The sequence below is a fragment of the Rhipicephalus microplus genome, chromosome 9 (genome assembly GCF_043290135.1).
Source record: "Rhipicephalus microplus isolate Deutch F79 chromosome 9, USDA_Rmic, whole genome shotgun sequence".
Lineage (NCBI taxonomy): Eukaryota > Metazoa > Arthropoda > Arachnida > Ixodida > Ixodidae > Rhipicephalus > Rhipicephalus microplus.
This window is the reverse complement of record NC_134708.1, coordinates 68,315,980-68,340,189: the sequence shown is the minus strand read 5'-3', so window position 1 is coordinate 68,340,189 and position 24,210 is coordinate 68,315,980. Positions and strand designations below refer to the sequence as shown.

General features: G+C 45.7%; 1 protein-coding gene and 2 non-coding genes across 3 annotated transcripts; 2 read left to right on the top strand and 1 right to left on the bottom strand.

Annotated features, from left to right (window-relative positions):
• Positions 1-297: 297 nt before the first annotated feature.
• Positions 298-369, top strand: TRNAD-GUC (transfer RNA aspartic acid (anticodon GUC)). Its single transcript has one exon. It is a non-coding gene; the product is annotated as a tRNA-Asp (tRNA).
• Positions 370-1,761: 1,392 nt separating this feature from the next.
• On the top strand, positions 1,762-1,833 carry TRNAD-GUC (transfer RNA aspartic acid (anticodon GUC)). The gene has a single exon. It is a non-coding gene; the product is annotated as a tRNA-Asp (tRNA).
• A 4,826-nt stretch (positions 1,834-6,659) lies between these two features.
• On the bottom strand, positions 6,660-23,932 carry LOC142772292 (uncharacterized). Its single transcript, XM_075874489.1, has 5 exons — positions 23,645-23,932; positions 21,513-21,669; positions 16,756-16,922; positions 10,794-10,982; positions 6,660-7,057 (listed from the first exon to the last, which is right to left on the bottom strand). The coding sequence occupies exons 1-5, from the start codon at positions 23,930-23,932 to the stop codon at positions 6,878-6,880; spliced, it is 981 nt and encodes a 326-aa protein (XP_075730604.1). The 3' UTR covers positions 6,660-6,877.
• Positions 23,933-24,210: the final 278 nt, after the last annotated feature.

The following is a 24,210-nucleotide window of genomic DNA, read 5'->3' as shown; positions in this document are numbered from 1 at the left end:
CCGATGTGCCTTTGAAAACGCGGATGTAAAAGTGCTAGGTGTGCGCCGATATTTCTGCAAATCTGTGTGCCATTTTCTTGAAATGCTGAAAAACCAAGAGGATGTGCCAGACTGGATTGGGTGCATTGAGCGATTGTTACGAATGCCCAAGTATTGATTAATAGTCAGCCAAGAGCTGATGGTACCTCAATGAATTCTGTGGGTATATTTTGTGACGCACTTGAATTTGGACCAATATGCAAATATGTAAAATGTGAACAGTCATGATATGCAAGGCAATAAAGAAAACAAAAAAAATCCTCGCTAGTATAGTGGTCAGTATCCCCGCCTGTCACGCGGGAGGCCGGGGTTCGATTCCCCGACGGGGAGCAGTAATTTTTTAGTTACCATAGGGTGGAAATTGAACCTGCACTGCTTTACCAGTCGGCGAAATAATCTTCGTTTTCTCGATCTCCTCCAGAGTAAGCTAATATAATGGGGAAGCTCTAGCGCCAAGTGTCTTCGTTTTTTTTTCTCCCACTGAAACAGTCATGTCAAGCTAGAACTCGCAGACAACACCGTCGTGTCTGCCGTGCATGCGCATATCCTCGTAAGTATAGTGGTCAGTATCCCTGTCACGCGGGAGACTGGTGTTCGATTCCCCTACGGGGAGCAGTAACTTTTTAGTTTCCATAAGGTGGAAATTGAACCTGCACTGCTATACCAGTCGGCGAAATAATCTTCGTTTTCTCCATCTCTTCCAGAGTAAGCTAATATAATGGGGAAGCTCTAGTGCCATGCGTCTTTGTTTTTTTTTCTCTCCCACTGAAACAGTCATGTCAAGCTAGAGTTGTGATCTCGCTGACAACACCATCGTGTCTGCCGTGCATGCGCATATCCTCGTAAGTATAGTGGTCAGTATCCCCGCCTGTCACGCGGGAGACCGGTGTTCGATTCCCTGCAGAGGAGCAGTCATTTTTTAGTTACCATAAGGTGGAAATTTAACCTGCACTGCTATACTATTCGGCAAAATAATATTCGTTCTCTCCATCTCCTCCAGAGTAAGCTAATATAATGGGGATGCTCTAGCGCCAGCTGTCTTTGTTTTTTTTTCTCTCCCACTGAAACAGTCATGTCAAGTTAGAGTTCTGATCTCGCTGACAACACCATCGTGTCTGCCGTGCATGCGCATATCCTCGTAAGTATAGTGGTCAGTATCCCTGTCACGCGGGAGACTGGTGTTCGATTCCCCTACGGGGAGCAGTAACTTTTTAGTTACCATAGGGTGGAAATTAAACGTGCACTGCTATACTATTCGGCAAAATAATCTTCGTTCTCTCCATCTCCTCCAGAGTAAGCTAATATAATGGGGAAGCTGTAGCGCCACGTGTCTTTGTTTTTTTTTCTCCCACTGAAACAGTCATGTTAAGCTAGAGTTGAGATCTTGCAGACAACACCGTCGTGTCTGTCACGCCTACGGATCTCCTCGTTAGTATAGTGGTCAGTATCCCCGCCGGTCACGCGGAAGACTGGGGTTCGATTCCCCGACGGGGAGCAGTAATATTTTAGTTACCATAGGGTGGAAATTGAACCTGCACTGCTATACCATTCGGCAAAATTATCTTCGTTTTCTCCATCTTCTTCAGAGTAAACTAATATAATGGGGAAGCTCTATAGCACCAGGTGTCTTTGTTTTTTTTTTCTCTCCCACTGAAACAGTCATGTCAAGCTAGAGTTGTGATCTCGCAGACAACACCGTGGTGTCTGCCGTGGATGCGCATATCCTCGTTAGTATAGTGGTCAGTATCCCCGCCTGTCACGCGGGAGGCCGGTGTTCGATTCCCCGACGGGGAGCAGTAATATTTTAGTTACCATAGGGTGGAAATTGAACCTGCACTGCTATACCATTCGGCAAAATAATCTTCGTTTTCTCCACCTCCTCCAGAGTAAGCTAATATAATGGGGAAGCTCTATAGCGCCAGGTGTCTTTTTTTTTCTTTCCCACTGAAACAGTCATGTCAAGCTGGAGTTGTGATCTCGCTGACAACACCATCGTGGCTGTCACGCCTACGCATCTCCTCGTAAGTCGCCATCGATTATTCGCCATCCACGCTTGGGCCGGGTTGAGAACTTGCGTCAGACGCACTATGATGTTTGTCCCGGACCCGGTTGAAAGCTCGAAGCAGATTTAACTATACTTGGGAGTCGGCGACAACTTTTCTTGGCATTGAAGCGAAGGCTACAGAGCCAAATCGTGCGCATCCTACCGCAACAACAGCGCCCGTATGAGGGGCGAAGCTCATTATGTCCTAGGGCGATGCCTTGTCCCTCCGGCGCACTTCGTAGAGTCTCTCTTATCATGCAATAGATGGCGCTGCCCTATAGAGATGGAGACCGAGTACGTAAGGGATGACGAAACATACGTGACGACTAAAGGTAACAGGAATGCAGCAGTGATGAAAGATAGGGCACTGTGGAATTACAATAGGTATAATGTTGTGAGAGGAATACGGAAAGGGGTCTTGGTTTCTGGGCTGACGTTCGGCAACGCGGTCTTGTGGATGAGATCAGAAGTTCAAGCAAGATTAAAAATTAAGCAACGTGGAATAGGTAGACTTGCTTTAGGAGCTCACGGGAGTACACCAAATCAGGGAGTACAAGGTGATACGGGATGGACATCATTTGAGGGCAGGGAAGCTAGCAGCAAGATGAAATTTGAGAAGCGATTGAGAGAAATGGAAGAGGAGCGTTGGGCTAGGAAGGTTTTCAGCCACTTGCACATGAAGAATGTCGATACAAAATGGAGGAAGCGAAGCAGGAGGAAATCGACTGGTAAATACTTGGAAAACAGCAGGTGGCGAAACCAAAAAGAACTATCGGTTAAGAAGAAAGTGAAGGAAACGGAGACTGACATGTGGAGAATTGGCATGATTAAGAAGTCCGAACTAGAGATCTATCGAACTTTTAAACAGGAAATTGCGAAGAAAAGGATCTATGATAATACTCGGGGTAGTTCTCAACTGTTTGAGGCCAGGACGGGAGTATTGCGAACCAAGACATACCGGGCCAAATACGAAGGGTAGACACGCTATGTAGTGCGTGTGGAGAGGAAGAGGAAACTGCCGGACACTTGATAATGTTCTGTAAAGGGCTTCACCCTATATAGTTCAGGATGAAGGCGCAGAGTTTTTCAAAGCAATGGGGTTTAGGGACAGGTAGGGCAAAATAGACCTTAAGCGGGTAAAATTATCTAGAATGAGGTTATCTGATTGGTGGCTAAAATCAAGGCACGAGTGAAAATTAAACCCTTCACTGCCAAGTACGAGTCTTCAACCTCACTATTTAAAGGAAAAAAATAAATCTAGGTTTTAGTTCACTAAGTATTACGGTTTGGTGGCGCTAGCCACCGCCCGATCTAAAGGGTACAGTTATATCAATCCATCCATTCATCCGAGAGACAGACGGATGAATGGATGCTTTGCCCCACTCACCATTATTCACTCCGTTGATATGTTGTGCTTTTTAAACGTGAAATATAAAAGTCCCTCATTTATTTTTGTAGGCGGAGCTATTAACAGCTGTATTTGTTTATCTTTACAGAATTTTCGGACGCGCGAGGGAGTCCCGCCCTTTTTACGTGTACCTCAGCTGCAAAGCCGCGTCTGTATGAAACGCTGCGTCCCCATCACATTTCACAGCGTCAGAAGAAACGCGCCAAATCGGACCGCTTCACGTAGGGCTATATGTTCAGAAGCTTCGACCCCGTAGCTTTCCCTTCAGAGCCAAGAATCCATCTATATGGCATGCCAGCAGTGTTCATAACACGTACTCTTTTTATTTCCTCAAGCTCTATGGTATATAGCTCTACCTTGTATATGTAAGTTAACAGCAATTATCTATATCGACGAGAGTGGATAACAAATATGTGCAATCCTTAGAGTGTACTAATGCTCACTCCTCTAACAACAGTGCTCAGATTACACATAATGTATGAGTTGAACGAACCATGCCCATTTTTGGGCATTCGCAGATGCCCCTAATGCCCCCTACTCGATGCGGCAGTTAAGAAGGCGTTGGCTCCATGCACAGCCAGTAGCGTAAGGTTCATGAGTCTGCTCCATGCACAGTCGATGAAGAAACCGTTCGTTAGAGATTACTTTCTGCCCTACCATAGTAGAGTACCGAATACTATAAATTGCTGAGCACTTTTTTTCTCAACACGTATTCTTCTCCCAAGGTAGAGTTTATCGTATTTTTCATCATAAGCCATATTTTTTTTTTACATTGAAAGCTGTCGTATAAGAAAATCTTAACAGATGTTTAGAATTTCCTCCTGAATTTGTAGAAAGTCCATATGTTTCCTGTATATTTGCAGCATGTTTTCACAACATTATTACGGATTTAATTGTATCAAATTATTGGAATGACATGCCGAGTGGGGATAGTAATTGTAATGCAATTGTGAAGAAACATGAGTGAACGAACCAATAACTTGGCGCGGGCCGGGGCCGAACTGGCGACCTTCAAATAACGCGTCCGATGCTCTATCAACTGAGCTCTTTGGTGGCGGTCATATGCCTTTACTCGAAGGTCGCAGGTTCAGCTTCTGCCGGTGGTAAGTTATCTTATCAATCACTTTTCTTTATTCACATTCACATTACAATATTCATTAACAATACAGCCCATACTTTCTTGGCGTCACTGTTCATTAGTTCCCAATTAATAACATGGAAAAGCGACGCATATGTCTTCGCCGCTATACCCCCGTTTCTATGGTGTGTGGGAGCTCCGCCACGGTGGTCTAGTGGCTAAGGTACTCGGCTGCTGACCCGCAGGTCGCGGGATCAAATCCTGGCTTTGGCGGCTGCATTTCCGATGGAGGCGGAAATGTTGTAGGCCCGTGTGCTCAGATTTGGGTGCACGTTAAAGAGCCCCAGGTGGTCTAAATTTCCGGAGCCCTCCACTACGGCGTCTCTCATAATCATATGGTGGTTTTGGGACGTTAAACCCCACAAATTATATGGTGTATGGGATACGCGTCCCCCGCTGTTTCATCATACGCGCAAAAAAAGAACAGGGCTGCCAAAATTGAGCGTTGTTCAATAAGTTTTATCGATGGCACTTCAATGGTTGTAGCGATTTAACTAAGAACAGAAAAAAAAAAGAAACCACCAGGCCTATGTGGAACGCGCTGCGCTCTCAGAGCAAAAACCAGAAGAGGGGCCTTTCAGAGCCTTTTTTTAAACACTATTTCGGTAACTACTAAAAGCATATTTGCAGAGTACACACTATGTCATGAATCATATTTTTTGTGTGAAGGCATTTACTATGCCATTCTTCGAAGGATCGTGGTACCCACTACACACTAGCAAGGGAAGGAATTTTGTGCAGTTTTTCGATGCTGAGTCTGACGATGATGAAGAATTATGCCTGAAGCTTTTGTAATGAATTTGGCAACATTAAATTAGGTTATAGCCACAGGGACGTCTGCTCTGTGGTATTTGACTACATATTTGAATCAAAGCGACTGTCATGTTAGTGGTGATTATTTACTAATATCACTCGCTTTGGACCCATCACTACCTCTGTCTCAAATCGCACCTGATAGCCTGCATCCTTGCTCAGATATACCACTTTCCCGATTGCTGGCTTCTCTCTCTCTCTCTCTCTCTCTCTATCTCTCTCTCTCTCTCTATATATATATATATATATATATATATATATATATATATATATATATATATATATATATATATATATATATATATATATATCGATCTCATATATATATATATATATATATATATATATATATATATATATATATATATATATATATATATATATATATATATATATATATGAGATCTAACAGACAATAATGCCAAGGAAGGTGTAGGAGAAGTTATTAGGCCAATTGTAATGTAAATGAGAAGAAAGAAAAGTGGGTGAAAAGATAAGTTGCCGTGGGCAGGATCCGGCCCATGGCAAGTTATCTTTTCACCCACTTTTCTTTCCTCTCATTTACATTACAATTGGCCTAATAACTTCCCCTATACGTTCCTTGGCATTATTGTCTGTTAGATCTCATTAATATTATGTAAAACAAAAAACGAGCCCTTAAGTATACACTTGTTCCCCTTGTATATATATATATATATATATATATATATATATATATATATATATATATATATATATATATATATATATATATATATATATATATATATATGTATATATATATATATATATATATATATATATATATATGTGTGTGTGTGTGTGTGTGTGTGTGTGTGTGTGTGTGTGTGTGTGCGTGTGTGTGTGTGTGTGTGTGTGTGTGTGTGTGTGTGTGTGTGTGTGTGTGTGTGTGTGATAGCTTAAAGATCCTGCCGCCCAGTTTTTGGCTGATCCCCCCTTTGTGGGTGTGCGCCAGTAGTATGAAGATCATCATGAGTTGGAGCTTTCGTTCAATACACTTTCAGTTCAAAGAAAACGCTTGTCTTTTTTTTTCTTTGTTTTACACGCTGTTCAGGACATGATAGCATACAGGCATCCAAAACACATGGCCGCCTTTGTTCAGACGCTTCCCTTGGCCATTGGAAAACAGCATTTAAAGCTCATTAAATGGCTTGCTGTCGTATTATCTGACAGGTTTCGGTAGATTACCAAGGTGGTCATTTTCTATTTCAAATTTTATTGATATTTGTGGGCATCAAAGGTTGCAAACTTTTTTTCAACCCGTGTCAAAAACTAAAGCTAGAACACCGGCGTGATGCGGTCGTAATCGTTCATCATGGCTTGCAACATCGATGCCAGGTCGGAGCAGAAGGACGACAGTCGCACTGTGGGCACCGAAGGCAGCAGACTGGTATTGCTTGTTGGTAGCTGCAGCCTAGGCCCAGAATACCAGTGGGCTGTCACCACTGCCGGTGTCGGGCTGGACCAACAGTGGGTTCAAAGCCCTGAGCGCCGCTACTTGCTCTTCATTCACGACCACGCTGTCGGGTGCCATGATTCCCTCGTCTTCAGCCGATGAGGCGTCTGGGCTGGACATGGCAGCTTCCTCTGGAACCTACGGCAGAACGGGAAGAGAACACGGGTTATGAACGACTACACGGGAACGGGTTCGCCAATTTATCGTGTTCAGTGTTTCAAGGCAACTGGACTGGGTACATAGGCTGGACCACTCTCCTGCGTTTGAGAAGCAGCATAACTAACCTAATATGGCGCAACAACCACAAATCGATGCTAACACAAAGAAGAGAACACAGAGAAGAAGAAAATGCGCCATGCTCGTCTGTTTCTTTGTCGTACAATCCCTCAGCACTTGCTAAAAAATCTGAGCCAGCGGTTAACTTCTAAGCTCGGTTACAAAAAAATTCAAAACGTCGGCTTTGCTGCCAGAAATGCCACACGCCGGCCTTTCATTTGTGAAAGCTAGTCAAGCAGCCAAACGCACTTTCTTTCTCCGTCAATGAGAATGCTGCGTATATTGGCGGCGAGCACTTACTGTGGCGCCATCTGCCGCAATCCATCTGTGACGTGTAAAACGACATCACGTGGTACCGGCTGTGCGAAGTGTTCGACAACTCCTGTGATGTTGGCTGTTTTGCCGTGGCTGTTCTCGCTTCGCAAGCGTCGGTTGTGCTCGTATTAGCTGCGAAACCATCTCGAGTGGTTTTGGTTGGCAGCAACTTTATTGGTAGTGCGGCAGTGCTTGTAGCCAACGAAGATTTGCAGCGAGCCAACGTACGGTCATCGCCGCGTCGTGAACTTTCGACGGAGCGCGTGCGCATGGCCGCACAACGCAAAGAGGCGTTCTGGTAAAAGGTGAGTTGTAATGAAAATTATCCAGTAATAGTTAAATCGAAGAATTCTCGCATTGCGCGAACGTTTACGTTTACCGAGGCAAGCACGGTGGCGCGAACCTGTCTCTTGCTTTTGCGCGGAAAGTGCGCGGCCGAGCGGTAACGTTTTGATCAGTGTGGACTGCCGCGCAGTATTCACGGCAACAGCTCGCCCTAGTTATCAGAGCGATATCAAGTGGTCGAAGGTAAACGACGCTTTGGAGTTGGTTAATAAGTTCGCCTGACATTTCATAAGGGTATCTCCATGGAGCTGCGGCAACAACGTTGCTCTTCTCAACAACCGCAGTTTGCGCGGTCTGTTACTTTCACCAGAGTCATTAGTTGACCGTTATTTATAAGACACAAGCTTTAGTCAGTGGAACTTCACTCGCATATATTTTGTCTCCCTAATCCTCGCTTTCTGTATTCGTGCCTCTCTGCGTGGCAGTATTGACTGATGTGACGTTATGCGTGAATGTTGCAATTGAAATACGTGCCCGCATCGTTTCCTCGACTATTAATTACAATTTCCGTATCTTGTTTTGAGTGACTCTGCTGGTCCCTGGCATCAACCAATTCGTTTACCAGCCGCTCAGCTCATCATCATGGCTGCTAACAGAAGAACAAGAGACGCCTGAATATGCAGCGCGAAATGACGCCATCAGGACAGAATCGTCCTCGCCACCCTTGAGCTGCAGACAGCTGGAAACGGCCAGTCAGCCAGGCGTTATAAACGTAGTAAAGTTTTTTTATGTGTACGCACATTCCCAGAAAGTTGCATGTCGTAGTCAACAGATATCAACCCCAACGCAGTACACGAAATATTTTCGCGAAAATGCTTGCAGCACATGCGATAATCAATGCTTTGTTGCTCCCCCATTCTCCGCTTTTCCGGACATGCATACAGCTGCTTCTTGGTTTTAGCGTACGCGCGGAAACTCTCACACCAGGGCAAGAAATAAAGACCGCATCACCATACAAGGGCAGAAGAGAATGGCTGGTGTGATTCTACGCTTCGGGAATCGTTCTTTTTAGCCTGGTGCGAATAAAAGCAATAACTTCCTGTGCCTACAGATCCGCGAAGTACATCGTCATACATACCGTACAATCTATCTCCAATTGCAAACGCAAAATCTTTGCGGTTGCAGGGACGCTCAAAAAAAAAAAAAAATATTGGCCGCTAAGAGAGCTACATACCTAATGATGAATGCTCACTTGTCTCGCCAATTTCAGTTTTATCGGTCAAGTGTACAGGTTCCGCGACGTTTTGGACGGGCTCTTTCACATTAAGGCTTACTCAAATACGTCCGGCACTGCGGCAACGGGTATGTAAACAAACCTGTAAGTTAGAGCATGAACTGACTCGGGGTTGCAAGCAAGCGCGCTGCACGGTCAACGGCATAGACGAGTCACGTGATGTCGATTACTACGTCACAGCGACAGCAGCGCTGGCCTCTCTAGTGGTCGCCCTCCCTCCCACTAAAGAGCTTCCATTTAGTTGCGCCTGTATGTCTCAATTTAAGACTAAATTAAGGGGAATGTACGACTCTGCAACCTAAAACCAGCTACACGAAGGGCTTTATGAATACTCGACTATCCTAAGCACCCGAAGCTTTTTTTTGTTTTTTTTTACTTCAGAAAAAATAAGTGAGTGATATTGGGGTGGACTTATGCGAATTCACCGAGGAAGCCCCAGTAATGGCTGTGGATGGGAGAGCTAGCATTTGAACGCGAAAATTTTGAATACGCCTAATGTAACCACCGGTACCGGCATGGGTGATGCACAAAATCACCATGTTACATATCGGCTGAATTCGCGACGTCACTATGACGGAACGTCACGGGATGCAACGTCACGACATCATCGCATCACATCTTCGTCAAATGCGCTAGTGTCGAACCAGGGGAGGTGCGGTAGGCTTGCTGTGCCTCTGATCATGCAGCCATTGCGAACCCACGTTCAGATCAGGATGCTTTGGAAAGAAGGCCGAAGGAAGATCATAACGTCGGCAGAGAGGGGGAAGAAGAAGACTACTTTTATCTTGAATTCGTCTTAAGGAAATTGACAAAGGACCCTGTGATCATGGTAAAAAGACAGGGCGTACAAACACGGATACGAGAAAATTCAAGACATCACGATTGCCTTTTTCAAACGGGTAAACTTGATTTTTAGGAAACCACGACGTAGTCCTCGGATGAAATATGCAGAAATAAAAGTAGCCCAAGAAACGAGCGTTTGCGGTGTCCTATCTTTTATCTTGAGTTCGTATTTGCACAGAATTTTCAAACATGAATCAGAACCGATTAGTTCAGCTTCCTTTCAGCCCCGCCGCGATGGTCTAGTGACTAAGGTACTCAGCTGCTGACCTGCGAATCGCGGGATTGAATCCAGGTGGTGGTGGTTGCATTTTCAATGGAGGTGAAAGTTCTGAAGGGTCGTGTGCTTAGATTTCGGCGCTCGTTAAGAAACCCCAGGTGGTCGAAGTTTTGGTAGCCCTCCACTACGGCGTATCTCATAATTATTTGGTGGTTTTGGGACGTTAAACACCACATATCAATCAATCAATCAATCAATCAATCAATCAATCAATGGAAAAGGGCTTGAAACAGCTGCCAGAGGTATAACCTATGTGTCACGGCACGTATACGCTAGGTCGACACGCGCGCAAGTACAGCTCAAATATATGCGATCTAGCAGCTTTAAGCTAATGATTGATCGATTGATATGTGGGGTTTAACGTCCCAAAACCACCGTATGATTATGAGAGACGCCGTAGTGGAGGGCTCCGGAAATTTCGACCACCTAGGGTTCTTTAACGTGCACCCAAATCTGAGCACACGGGCCTACAACATTTCCGCCTCCATCGGAAACGCAGCCGCCGCAGCCGGGATTCAATCCCACGACCTGTGGGTCAGCAGGCGAGTAAACAGCTTTAAGCTATACAGCAACGATGCACTCACCACTTGATCCACCTTGCGAGGTTCCGAAGCTGGCGTAGTTCCATGTGGCGAGAGGTCGAGTGGGTCTACGGCGGAGTGCGGATGCTGTGGCTGCCAGTGACACCCGTACCTCAGAATGAGCAGGGCGAACGCGCACTCCATTTCGGCGGGACTCCTGGTCTTCTGGGAGCCCTTGCCGCCGGCGTAGGGCTGCGCAAGAACAATAATGCGAGCTCACTGGGTTGTACAACAGGAGTGCCGTAACAATGGAAAAGAAAGAAAAGCCCCTTATAAGTTGAGAATTCCTGCTCAGTTAATGTCTTAGCGACAGAGGTAAGTTTATTACAGCGGAGTGCTCAGTGATGTGCTTTATGGCAGTTTGCGACTCCATAAGAGTATCATAGTCATGAACTGATGATGATGATGATGATGATTCCACAGCCATGGCTCGTACCCACTCAGAGAATCGGCCAAGAATCGATGACTTAATTAAAAAAGATTTTTTTTCAATATCAAAACCACCCACCAGAAAAAAGAAAGAAAAAAGAAAAGACACCCTAGGCAGAATGAAAGAAGTGCAATAGTTGTTTGTCACTCGTTCAGATAAGACAATTATTCATTACCTTGAATAAGAATCAGCATGGTAAAACAATGCTCTTGTGTTCGTTGAAATTTTTTTGCACGAATAATAATCACGCAATTAAAAGCTTAATTCCTTTACTTTCATTAAGGTGCTTGCAAACTGCATAGAAAACGTTCTCGTGGGTGAAGCCAAGATCGTAAGCACCGAAGGAAAGTATGTTTTCTATAGTGGAATTCAGCCCCAGGCTAGTGAATGGGAGGACTAAGAATGTTTTCCTCAGCAATTCGTATCGGCGACATGATAAAAAATAGTGCTCTATTGTTTACAATTCTGAACAAAAGCTGCATAGTGGTGATATCGCCAGACCATCCCTATGTGAATAGAAATTTAACGGGGGGACACGACATCGAAATCTGGTTATTATGGTTTCCAACTTTCTTGTTGGACACCAATGGGTTTTCCATGGAAATCTTAAGTGAGTAAATTCTGGTGTTGACAATATTGCTTCCATAGCGTCTGCACTGAGCGTAAGCTTTCTGTATCTTGTCGCAGTTATAGTGGCCACTTCGGGAATGACTGATAGTACTGGCCCTTCCAATGCTGCTCGTGCTAGAGAGTCGGCGATTTCATTTACTTCGAAGCCGCAATGACCGGGTACCCATATTAATTTCAGTAGCTGCAGCTGAGGAGGAACTAGAATAAGGAGCGTCTTTAAGGCCATCGATTTTGTTGACGCCGTAATCGACGTTCATACTGACAGGGAAGCCGTGATTATGATCGCGTTAGCGGTATTCAAAGGTAGCTTTCGCAGCGCTAGAACTATTGCCAACAGCTCAGCTTCAAAAACTGGGGTGAAATCCGGTAATCTTAATGAAAAAGACCAGTCAAGCAAATGGGAGTGTATACCTACACCTGTCTTTTCATACATTACTGAAGCATCTGTGGCTATAATATTACTCGTTCCTGCGTGTGCAAGATAATCCTGCAGTCGGCAATTTAAGACCCTATAGGATTGTAATTTGGGCTTAGAGGGAAAAATGCCATCGAATTCTATCTTAAGAATTTGATTTGTAACCTGCACCGCAATCACATCTCGAATTTTTACATTTACCCTATCTAGTTGTTTCTGGACAAAAGCAATTTGAGGTGTTCGAAAGCGTGGCCAATGGGCAAGAAAAAAGCTGCCTGGGTCATTTATAAAATCATATTCGAACTGGCCATGCTCTCTTCATCCTCTTCAACTTCTGTTTCACTGTCAGAATTAGAGCACCGATTTTCCCAGCGTGGGATTCCATAATTCTCATCCACAAGAGGAGTACAGAAATGTAAATATAGATTGATTGATTGATATGTGGGGTTTCATGTCCCAAAACCACCATATGATTATGAGAGACGCTGTAGTGGAGGGCTCCGGAAATTTCGACCACCTGGGGTTCTCTAGCGTGCACCCAAATCTGAGGAAATATAGAAAGCACCAGAAGGAAAAGAGTGGAAAGAGAGAGACAAAGACAGAAAGACAAAGACAGAAAGACAAAGAAATGAATAGACACAATGCACTAGAATGGCTGTGAGCCATACATAAAGCCCATCATTATCATCATTATGGTAGCGGGAGAAACAGGCGCAAGAAAGAGTACACAAAGAGTGGTATATATAGGGAGAGAAAGGAAGAAACAGAGCAAAGAGAAGGTAGGATGGAAAGAGGAGACAGAAAAAAAAAAGCAGATACCACGTGCAGTGATAATCAATGATATGCGAAGCACGAATGAGAAACGTTCATATGTTACTTAAAAATCAGCACAACGTTAAGAGGTGGAGGTAAATGATGCCGTACATGACTTTCGTCTCATGATTATCATGTTTAGATGTGTCGTTTACTTTCGTCATTTATTCACGTCACGTTTACCAAACTTAGTATATGTGGAGCTAGCAAAATGGCCGCGAGCACGCTATCAGCGTGGAATGTTGTCATGTTCCTACATCCATTGTCATCCATTGGCATCACGTAACACCAATTTTGTTATATGTAGAGTTAGCAAAAACGGCCACGAGCGCATCATGAAGAGTCCAATATACTCCAATATAGCTATGACGCCCACGTACGCTGGGCACAGCGACGCTACGTTAGCCGAGCACTCTATAGTCTGACGCCAGGCGCGTCCAGCACCCGTCGGCATGACCTGACAGCAACCGTCGCGAAATGTGACATGCTGCATTTCGCGCCGATGCGTTACCCAGACAACACCGTGTCTACCTCTTTTCATGACGGAGGGACTGCGGATGCGCTGAAACGCGCATGCGTCAAAGCAACACAGTGTGGCGCGTGCCTGTGAGTATATGGCGGGACCGGCGCCTGGCGTGGCAACGCCGGCGTGACGCGACGAAATGAACGCCGGCGAGCACGTGCACCGCGTCATGTCGAAATGTATTGGCGCCTTCACTGTGGCATGTAGTCATGTTCTCACGTGACACGCATCTCATGATTATCATGTTTGCACTAGTCATATACCTTCGTCATCTATTGGTGTCACGTAATACCAAATTATATGTGAAGCATCATGCCGTGAGCGCATCATGAATGTGGCATGTAGTCATGTTACATGGCACGCATGTCGTGATTATCATGTTTGGATGTGTCATTTACCTATGTCGTCTGTTAGCGTCGCGTATTACCGAGTTTGGTACATGTGAAGCTAGCGAAACGGCAACGAGCGCATTATTAGCGTGGCATGTATAGTCATGTTACATGACACGCATCCTATGATTATCATGTTTGATCCAGTTAGATACCTTCGTCATCCTTCCACTTGCTGTAATACCATATAGGGCATATGTGACGCCAGCGAAACGGCCGCGAGAGCATCATGAGCGTAGCACGTAGTCATGCTGTAACATGACACGCATGTCATGATTTTTGTGTTAGGGTCTGTTGCTTGTGTTCGCCATGCAATCATGTAATACCATACCAGTTTTGCAACATGTCATGTGAACGAAACCACCACAAGAACTGCAGGACCATGAAATGTAAATCATGACATTAATGAGATTACATGTCTTGATTTTCATGTTACGACTAGTCAAATATGTTTTTCACACAGTCATGTTATACCATACCAAGTTTGGTATCGATACCATTGTCGAAACGACCTGGAGAACTAAAAGTCGTAGGCGGCTTGATAAATACGCTCAAAGTCGCCGAAGCTCGCCAAGAAATGCTTCGCATTCAAAAGAAAGTGAGATGAATAATATACATAAAAGAGACAGCAGTCATAGCCACGTACAGTATAATACAGAGCCCCGCCGCGGTGGTCTAGTGGCTAAGGTACTCGGCTACTGACCCGCAGGGCGCGGGTTCGAATCCCGGCTGCGGCGGCTGCATTTCCGATGGAGGCGGAAATGTTGTAGGCCCGTGTGCTCATATATGGGTGCACGTTGAAGAACCCCAGGTGGTCTAAATTTCCGGAGCCCTCCACTACGGCGTCTCTCATAATCATGTAGTGGTTTTGGGACGTTAAACCCCACACATCAATCAATCAGTATAATACAGAGGCGGAAAGTAGAAGCGAAGGCGAAAACGAGGGGAAGGAGGACAACGACACCAGCCTCGACGCTTCCTGAGTCTACGCAATAGAAGTGCATAACTCCCCACCTGATTCTTATCCTTACGATAAACAAGCATGCATAGTCTTATCACGTATCTACTCGACCAAAGACAATTTAACCTGTTACCCTACATGAAGAGTACAATGCCATCCACTCTGAGGGCGAAGACCACTCGGCGTGGCTGCGCTCTTGCACGGCCGCGCATCGAAGCTAAGTGGCGCAAGCGCACATGGACCCATGTTAGACTACGTCACATCATCTGCTGGAGCGCTGGCGGCGATGGAGTGCACCGCACTATACATTGAAATGCTATGCAGTGCCTTCAATCGTTGCGCGCTTCACAACTCTTCGTACTAAGAACTGCTTTAAAATGGTCCAAATAGCATGTCTCTATAGTCATCCGAGGCAAGCACTGTTAACAGCTGAGTACGCTGAAAAAAAAACCAGTATATCTATCTATCTATCTATCTATCTATCTATCTATCTATCTATCTATCTATATATATATATATATATATATATATATATATATATATATATATATATATATATATATATATATATATATATATATATATATATATCGGTGTCAGTAACGCGCGTCGTTATATCCAGATGGTAGCGGACACCGAATCAGCGTCGCGTCCGTGGCTTATTCGGTAGAGCGTCACGCTGCGGCCCGCCAAGTCCTCTTTCTTTTAAAGATAGAGAGAAGACTGCGGACGCCGCCGACGGCGGTGGATAGTTTGGGGTCGCTTTTAAAGTGTATTCACACTTACAAAAAAAAAAAAAAACTTGGACCATCGCCTCAATGGGAACCCTGATAGGTTGTGAAGCCGCGGCGTCGTGCACTGGTGGCGTCGCGAGTTGAACGGCGCTAACAGGGGCACTGTGGGAACGCTGAAAGATATCTTTGAAGCAATGCCTGGTGTAAGTCTCGTAGTTGAAACTTTAGACATGTTTCGACGCATACATTAGAGGCGCGTCAGATTTATTCGGCGTGAACCGACGAGTAGGTGGTGTGGCGAGTGGCGGCCGCGGCAGGTGTTGCGGGCGAACGGACGAGGCGGCAGCTGCGGATGCCGTGAGAGTGACGTCAGCGTGCACTGCAAGGGGAGCGTGATGTCACCGCACAGCATCGGGGTGACCTACTTGGCACCGTGCCAACATTTGCGAAGCACAGCGCGTACGTGCGGAAAGTCGCAGTTAAACAAGCAAGTCAAAGAGCTGCTTCGCATCTAAATAAAATGTGAATGGCGTACGTATGGTTTAGTTCGTTTAGTCATGCCAAACTTGATATTGCCAGAGAATATCAACTGAAGGGTCCCGCAAGAGCGATTTAAACAGACTGCGCGCCGCACCTGCTTCGACACACCTGTTATTTCCCTCCCACATAGCATCCGCACTTCCACCAGCACAACAACTTACCCCCTTCCCTTTAAAGCTAGACCAACGTTTTCCCCTGAATTAGTGAGCGGTGCAATAAAGGGCAAGACAAAATACTGTAGAGATATGTCAACAGAAGAAAATGTCAAAGAAAACGCTAATTTGCATGTCGATGGTTTAGAGCTGGCAGAATATGACAATAAATACTTTTATTCTTAATAATGAATTCCACCTACCGGAAACTGTATCCCAGGTCAGTGGCCCTAAACTAAATTATAGCAGGTTCTGTTAATTCGCCGTGCAGCTTTCCTAGAGGTAGTACCAGTACAATTATATATATTGAAATGGCAGCACGATAAAAGAAAGTGACCTTACTTTTCCTGCCGATTGCAGAAAGGCACCCAAACTCACCTTATTGTCGTTCTTCACGTCAACCATGTCCACATCTTGATAACCAGACACTTTCGCACCCGATTTCAGAAATTGATACATGTGCTCGCACTCGGCGCAGCCTGTCGTACAGTTACGCAACCGGCGATTCTTCTTCTCTTTTGACTTTTTGTCCATCTTTAGGTAATCTGCGCAATGAAAAGGGGAGGTCGTTTTTATACACATGTGCGTGGGGGCCTTGAATTTAGGGGGCCTTAAACGCATTTGAAAGTAATCATTGAGCATGAAATATCAATAAATTAGTTTATTCCTTCACGAATCAGCTGCCACGAAAAATGCCCCAGCGACTTATATACGGGGTGGAGAACGAACGGTTGTGCGCGATGCAGTCGCTTTTAGGGGCGAAGCTCCTTATGGTCTAGGTATAGTGCCTAGAATGCATATTCTACGCACAATAGTCTAGGGCAATCCCGCTTTCATCCGGCGGCGTAGCCTGCAGCCCGGCATACACACAGACACAAAGAGAGGCAGGCAGACAGGAAGACGGGCGGACGGACGGACGTTTCGTTCCACTCATCATCATTCACTCCGTGGATAAGTTGTGACTTTTTTTTTCTCAATTGAGAAAATCGCCAGGAGACGCTGCTTGCGTGGGCATTGCAAGACTATAGAGGGCGAGCACGGAGAGGAGAAAGAGTGGGAGAGGATGCGCACATAGCGTTTCGCACAAATACCTAGAGGGAAGTGTGGCGCCACCGTCTATGTGAATTTCTTAAGGGGCGATGTTGGAGCGCTGGGAAGGATGGTATACGTGTCTGCGAGGCTTGTGTTAGGAAACTCGCTCATTGAATTTCGTGCCGACCGGTTGGGCCCTCGCGTTCTCCGTCGTCAGCGTAGCTCTGGCCAACGTTTCTAGCCTAGTTCTAGAAACGTTGGCTCTGGCCGACTGGGCTGGCCCTACGCCAACTGCTGACGCTGATTTTCGACGACAGCGTAGCTCTGGCCTACTGGACTTGCCCTACGCCATCTCCTGACGACGACAAGAGTTCTCGCCAGTGGTGCCCCGTCCTCGGACTCCTGCAGCCGTGTCCATCTTTCCTGTCTCTCTCCTTACTTCCATCGTTCGCTGTCCCTGTGCCTCGCTCTCTCCTTCCTCCCTCTCTATCTCTTTACCCTTTAATCATATCCTTTTGATCCCTTCTCTACCCCCATCCCTCGTGAGCAGTGCTGTTGAGGTGTCCTCCCCCTGAGAGACAGTAAGAGGGCCCACTTTTTTCTTTTCATTTAAAATCACTCCCCCCCCCCCCCCCCACGCTTGTGTTGTTGAGCGAGGCTTCGGCTCAAAAGCGAATACGACTGCGTAAATAAAGCTTCTCTAAAACAAAACTTTTATGGCGGATGGAATTCACGCGTATTATATATTAAAATAAAAGTCCACTCACCATGACCGCACAACCAAACGGTGAAAAAAAGAAACAGACGACATACATGTGGCGGAGGGAACGCTCGCTTTGTCGTCTGCCTGCCAAGTTTAGCGGCCGTCGGTTACCTCTTCCGCTTCCTAAAATTGTACATCAACGTAGAGGATTATAGTGTTAAATAAAACTCGTTTATGTGCAACGACAAAAATAAATAGCTTATTACGTGCTTTTTTAAGTAAGAAATCAACCATTTCAACGTGAAGCCAGACGCGTCTTGGAGGTATAGAAATTCGAGCCAAGTTCGAAGCTCACATATCCCGTCATTCCCTTGCATCCAGCAGCTCACTAGCACCAGATTTCTCTCTATGTATGATTGTGATAAACTCTATGGATGCGCATGTGCAATGGGGGTGTACATGCCACTGTGAGGGACACCTAGAGGAGAGAGAGGGGGGAGCGAGCGGGCTAGCAGACGCCGCCTTTGTTGACGCTGCGAGGCGAGAGAGAGGAGAGAGAAGGCGAGGAGAGAGGTAAGGGGCGCGTGCGCTGAAGGGTGGTCATGCTGCACAGGTTGATCGAGCTCGGTCATAATACGCTTCGCATCCAAAACATTGACATTCCGTCAAGCACGAAAGGAGTTGCATGATTTTGCCGGCTTTAAACAATAATTCTTTCCGTACCTGCGAGCAAGCTGAAGTGTAAAAAAAAAGAAGCATGAGGGGAAAGGGGTAGTGTCCAAACAAAAGGGTGCACGAAGCTACGACTATTTGTCGATGAGCATCATGATATTGAGCAGCATTTCTTTTGTCTCTCTTTTCTTCCCTGCTTTCTGACGCACGACCTATGCCCCGCCACGGTGGTCTAGTGGCTAAGGTACTCGGCTGCTGACCCGCAGGTCGCGGGTTCAAATCCCGGCTGTGGCGGCTGCATTTCCGATGGAGGCGGAAATGTTGTAGGCCCATGTACTCAGATTTGGGTGCACGTTAAAGAACCCCAGGCGGTCAAAATTTCCGGAGCCCTCCACTACGGCGTCTCTCATAATCAAATAGTGGTTTTGGGACGTTAAACCCCACAAATCAATCAATCAATCAATCAACGCACGACCTACTTTCATTGTGATCGTGAGCGCGCACCCGCACACGTGGTAACACCATCTGGCAGCTGCGGTTATTATGTTGCTCAAAATGGTCAAAGGAACCAATGACCACGTAGACTGAGTATATGAAGCCATAATTACAATTCATGGCACAATTAATCGAGGTAAAAGTGAGTGCTGACTGGCTGAGTTTGATAATTGATTGGGAATTTCAGCCATGGTGCTGCAGGGAACCATAAAAAGAAAAAAAAAACGGCCCACGGCGTAAGGATCTTCGCCCCCAAACAGATAATCTAAAAGTTGGTCGTTTTGTGATGTTTAGTGCCGGCTTACCTCGTCTCCGGAGCCTCGACTACCCATCGGTGGTGTTTTACGAACATCCTCAAAAAGCATTGCATGATCTTCTCGTGTTGGAATGAGGAGAACGTTTGTAATTACGTAATTTAATGAATTAGTATAAACAATCAGCTTCCTTTTTTTGCAAACAATACTGTTTTTTAGGGGCGAAGCTGCTTAAAGCGGCACCCGTTCGTGCCTCGTAGTCGTAGTCGTAGTGTGTAACAAGTGTTACATTATGACCTGCAAGGTGGTGCCGGTGGGATATTTCTCCTGTGTTTGTTGAGCAATAAAAATTTCGCGGCGTGCGCGTTCACTAAAAGCTGAATGCTCCGGTCTCTCATTCCCCATTAGCAGCGATTGGCATGTTCCAGTAGGAAACGTTTGTAGAAGTAGAAGTGTTAAAAGCCGACTTCTGCTGTCTCTCATTCCCAGTAGCAGCCATTGTTTACCTCCAAGGTAGTGCCTGGTGAGATTTCCCCTGTGCGTGATTAAACAATAAAAACTTTTTTGTTCAAAACGCCGCTGATTGATGAACTAAACCAACGAAAACCGCCCGATGTTTCCTAAAAGCAAAACGAAAAGACGCCATTTGTTTCTAAAGCAAAACAAAAAAAAAGACGTCAGCTGCTTAACGGAAGACGCCAGGTGTTTCTTATCGGGCAAAATAACGTCAGAAAATTTCACGGTATTACTTCCAGGAGCTTCGCCCAATCTCATCATCCTTCACCTCGTAGATCTGCCGTCATTTTTTTTCGAATTATTCATTGGCGGCAGCATCGCCTTATTGCACTTTTACATAACTACAAGTTAGGTACAAATGAAGAAAACTACACTGGATTATGCAGACATCACCGCACAACAAACACACTGTAAACATCGGGAAATCTCGATAGGCTTTTCTAACCTTCACCTCGTAGATCTGCCGTCAATTTTTTTCGAGTTATTCATTGGCGACAGCATCGCCTTATTACAATTTTACATAACTGCAAGTTAAGAACAAATGAAGAAAACTACACTGGATTATGCAGACATCACCACACAACAAACACACTGTAAACATCGGGAAATCTCGATAGGCCTTTCTAAGCCCCCTTATTGCCTCACGTTGATGTTTAATATAGCTATCAGAAAAATTTGTTTGGTCTATCTCATAACAGAGCATGGAAGAAAAAAGGTAAAAAAAATTGGCCCCGTATCTCAATGTAATCTGCAAATGTCGTCGAAAGACGATAGTCTTGCGTGTGGAGAGAGTGAACAAAACATTTATTTGATGTTCTGCGCAAGAAAATCGCTGAATGGTATTCCGGAGGCACTGTGTCAAGAGTGCCTCGAGCGTGCAGCGGAGGCGAACGAGTGCATCAAGTCACGTCACACGTGAGGCATAAGCGTCATGTGGCAGTTGTCTTAGAAAACAAAGCGCGTGACTTTGAGACGGGTGTGCGCACCCATCTCAGAGGTGATAAGGTGTAGAACGCAAGGCGACGGGTAGGTGCCACCACCGTGTCGTCGTAGCAAAGCGTTGGAAACACTCGCTTCTTCGTGCAAGCGCGGCGTGATAAGCGCTATGGTCCTTAGAATTACTTATGTACGCCTTTTCTAGTAAAAGATGAACATGCAGAATATACATGTGTTCTTATGGTGTCTCAGATATGCGCAATAATTGCTTTTTAATTGACAATCGCACACGTATGAATGCTGATTCTTGAGCAACATTGGTGGGCGCTGTGGATGGGGTCGGCCGTTCGGGGTATCGGCTGGTGCTGTTTAGAATAACCGATTCGCGGTAACGGTAGACAAACCGACAAATGTACAGACAGACAGGCCAAAGTTTTTGCGGGAAGGTCCCCAAGAAAGGCGTCTTTAAAAGTTCTGCCGCTACATTCACACCGTGACCCTTATAAAGAATGAGGAAAGGAGCTTACCCTCAAAGTTTTTGATGCGGTAGACGCGATGGCTTTTGCCCATTTCCACGCGGATGAGATCCTTTTGCTTGAGAAAGGCGGCCTGCACGCGCTGCTTCGCCTTTGCGTGTCTCTCGGGGTCCTCGTCATCCCAGTGGCTTTTCATGGCAGACCAGTCCTGCGAGAGAGGCGCCATGTTTACGGCAAGAACACTCTCGAGGGTGAGTTATACACCAGCTGAGGGAAACAGTGCGTCCCAAAACCACCATATGATTATGAGAGACGCCGTAGTGGAGGGCTCCGGATATTTCGACGACCTTGGGTTCTTTAACGTGCACCCAAATCTGAGCACACGGACCTACAACATTTCCGCCCCCATAGTAAATGCGGCCGATGCCGCCGGGATTCGATCCCGCGACCTGCGGGTCAGCAGCCGAGTACCTTAGCCACTATACCACCACGGCGGGGCCACAATTTTCAGAGTATATTGGCCGTGAAACAGCGGCCGAAAAAAAAACATTAGTCTTACGCGAACCAAAAGCGTCCTAGATGTTTTTTTACACATTGAGAGGAGTCAGGACAATCTGAGATTTTAAAAATAATGTGGTATAATCGGGCGGCGAGTAAATAAGCGGCCATTTAAGAGAATATAAAAGAATTGATGATTGTTGTGAATCATGTTGTGACGTTGTTGTGAATCATTTAACTGGTACGCTTCTCCGCTTGCTCACACCAAGGTCGTGGGTTCGAACGCGCGTGCTGCGCTCGTATTAACACGGAGGTGAAATACTAGACGACTGTTTCCATTGTCCTAAAAAGAAACCAGGTCCAAAGGGTTGGAGCCCCTTACTCATGCCGTCCCTGAGAAAACACTTCGTAGTTTATTGGTGCAATGCCACGATGACATCTATATTTTGATATATATTGTTTTTGCATGCCCTTTCTATGTAAGTTATGTTATATCACCACATTATAATGTTTTGTACTCTGTTGTTTTTGTTATATTTTCCGTTTTCTTTTCTCGCCCCCCTTACTCAATGTCCCTACGGGACCTTTAAGGTGACGTGAATAAATAAATAATTAAATAAATATTTTCGGTAGCTGAAAAAAATCACAGAATATCCACGGGGTGAAGTGATGATGAGTGGGATGAAGATTCCGTCCGTCCATGCATGCGTCCGACCGTATTAGAGAATGCAGACGGCGCGCGGGAAACACTGACGAGACGTGAGCCAAGGAAGTCGAGCGCAAGCGTCTTCAACGCGCCCGCTGTTCTGCTTTGTCCATGCCACACCAACGATCCACCACGTACGGCGATTATTATGAGACAGAGGGAGGCACTCGTTTTCCGCGTACCCAGGCACAGGCCGCGCAGCGGCCAAAGGGAGAGTAGCGGTACAGCGCCATCTTGAGTATCCTCATTCAACTGCAGTTTGTATGTACTTCTATGTGACAGCACTGTCTATTATGGTGTTCGGGAGATACTGTCTTTTTTTTTCTCGTTTCTTCTCTCGGTTTCGCGTGACGCATGACACAGTTAGACAAAAAGGAACTTCGCCCCTAGAAAAATAAGCGATTGATTGACGGAGTTTTAACTGCCGGTTACAAGCAAGGAAACCACAGGGGGGCTGTAGACATCACGGAAATGTTTGCACGATAAAGCTTTTAACACATCGCAACAACACAAAACCCTTTTTCAATATCAAGGCACAGATAAGGCCCACACGAGCGGAGTATTAATCCGTAGAACAAGTCGGTGGCAGGCAGATACTTTTATTTGATCTTAGAAGAGATAAAACGATGTTTTGCTGATGACGATTAGCCTCGATAAGGACCGAATTCGTCAGCGGTGTGTGCCTCCTGTCTGCAAGTTTCTCTGAGGAACCAATCACAATGAATAATTCCTGTACTTATCTAGCACGATCGGGATCACAGGGGACCACGTAGCACCTCTACACGACATCTATGAATGTGACTGAGCGTGCAGTAATGTGCAGCCTGAACGCTACCACACGCCCAGTAGAAATCGACTACGCTAAAGAAATTTAGAAAACATCGTGGCACGTTACATTGTAAGCAAAGCTAGAGAGGCTCCGGTCTTCAGTGGCGCAGAGGTATGCATTCATAGACAGGCGAAGAGGAGAGGTGCTTACTTGGAATACGTTGGGGCCATCGCGGTCGAACATCTTGCTGCTCTGGTGAACCCAGCGGATGAAGAATACGCCGCGGGAGCGATCTAGCCACCTGAGATCTTCGCCGTAGCATTCGCTATCCAACCTGGAAACCAGGAAGTCCCACACCAGCAGATTGTCGCGTGAGCCCTTATGGCTTTTCTTAGAACGGCGCTTGCCGCCTCCGTCGCTCTTGTTTGTAGAGACGGTCTTGGCGGTTTCAGTGTATATGTCCAGGATGGCAGGATTGTTTTCCTTGGAGTTGACCATGATGCCTATAAAAAGATTATCGCCATCAGCCTCACTAAGCCCGCTGGATGGCACACAGCTCTCGCATCTTTCACAAATAAACCCGGTACTATGCGTTGTTGTGCCAAGCATTATCTGCAAACTTATTAACTTCGTCTGCCCAACCAACTTTCTGCGTATACATACTTCTCACGTGTTTGCTTTGTCTTGGAATCTAATCTGTTACCTTTAATGACCAGCGGCCATCTTACCTTCTCGTTGCATGTTTCCGCCAAGGAACATTTGTTGATTTTGGTCAA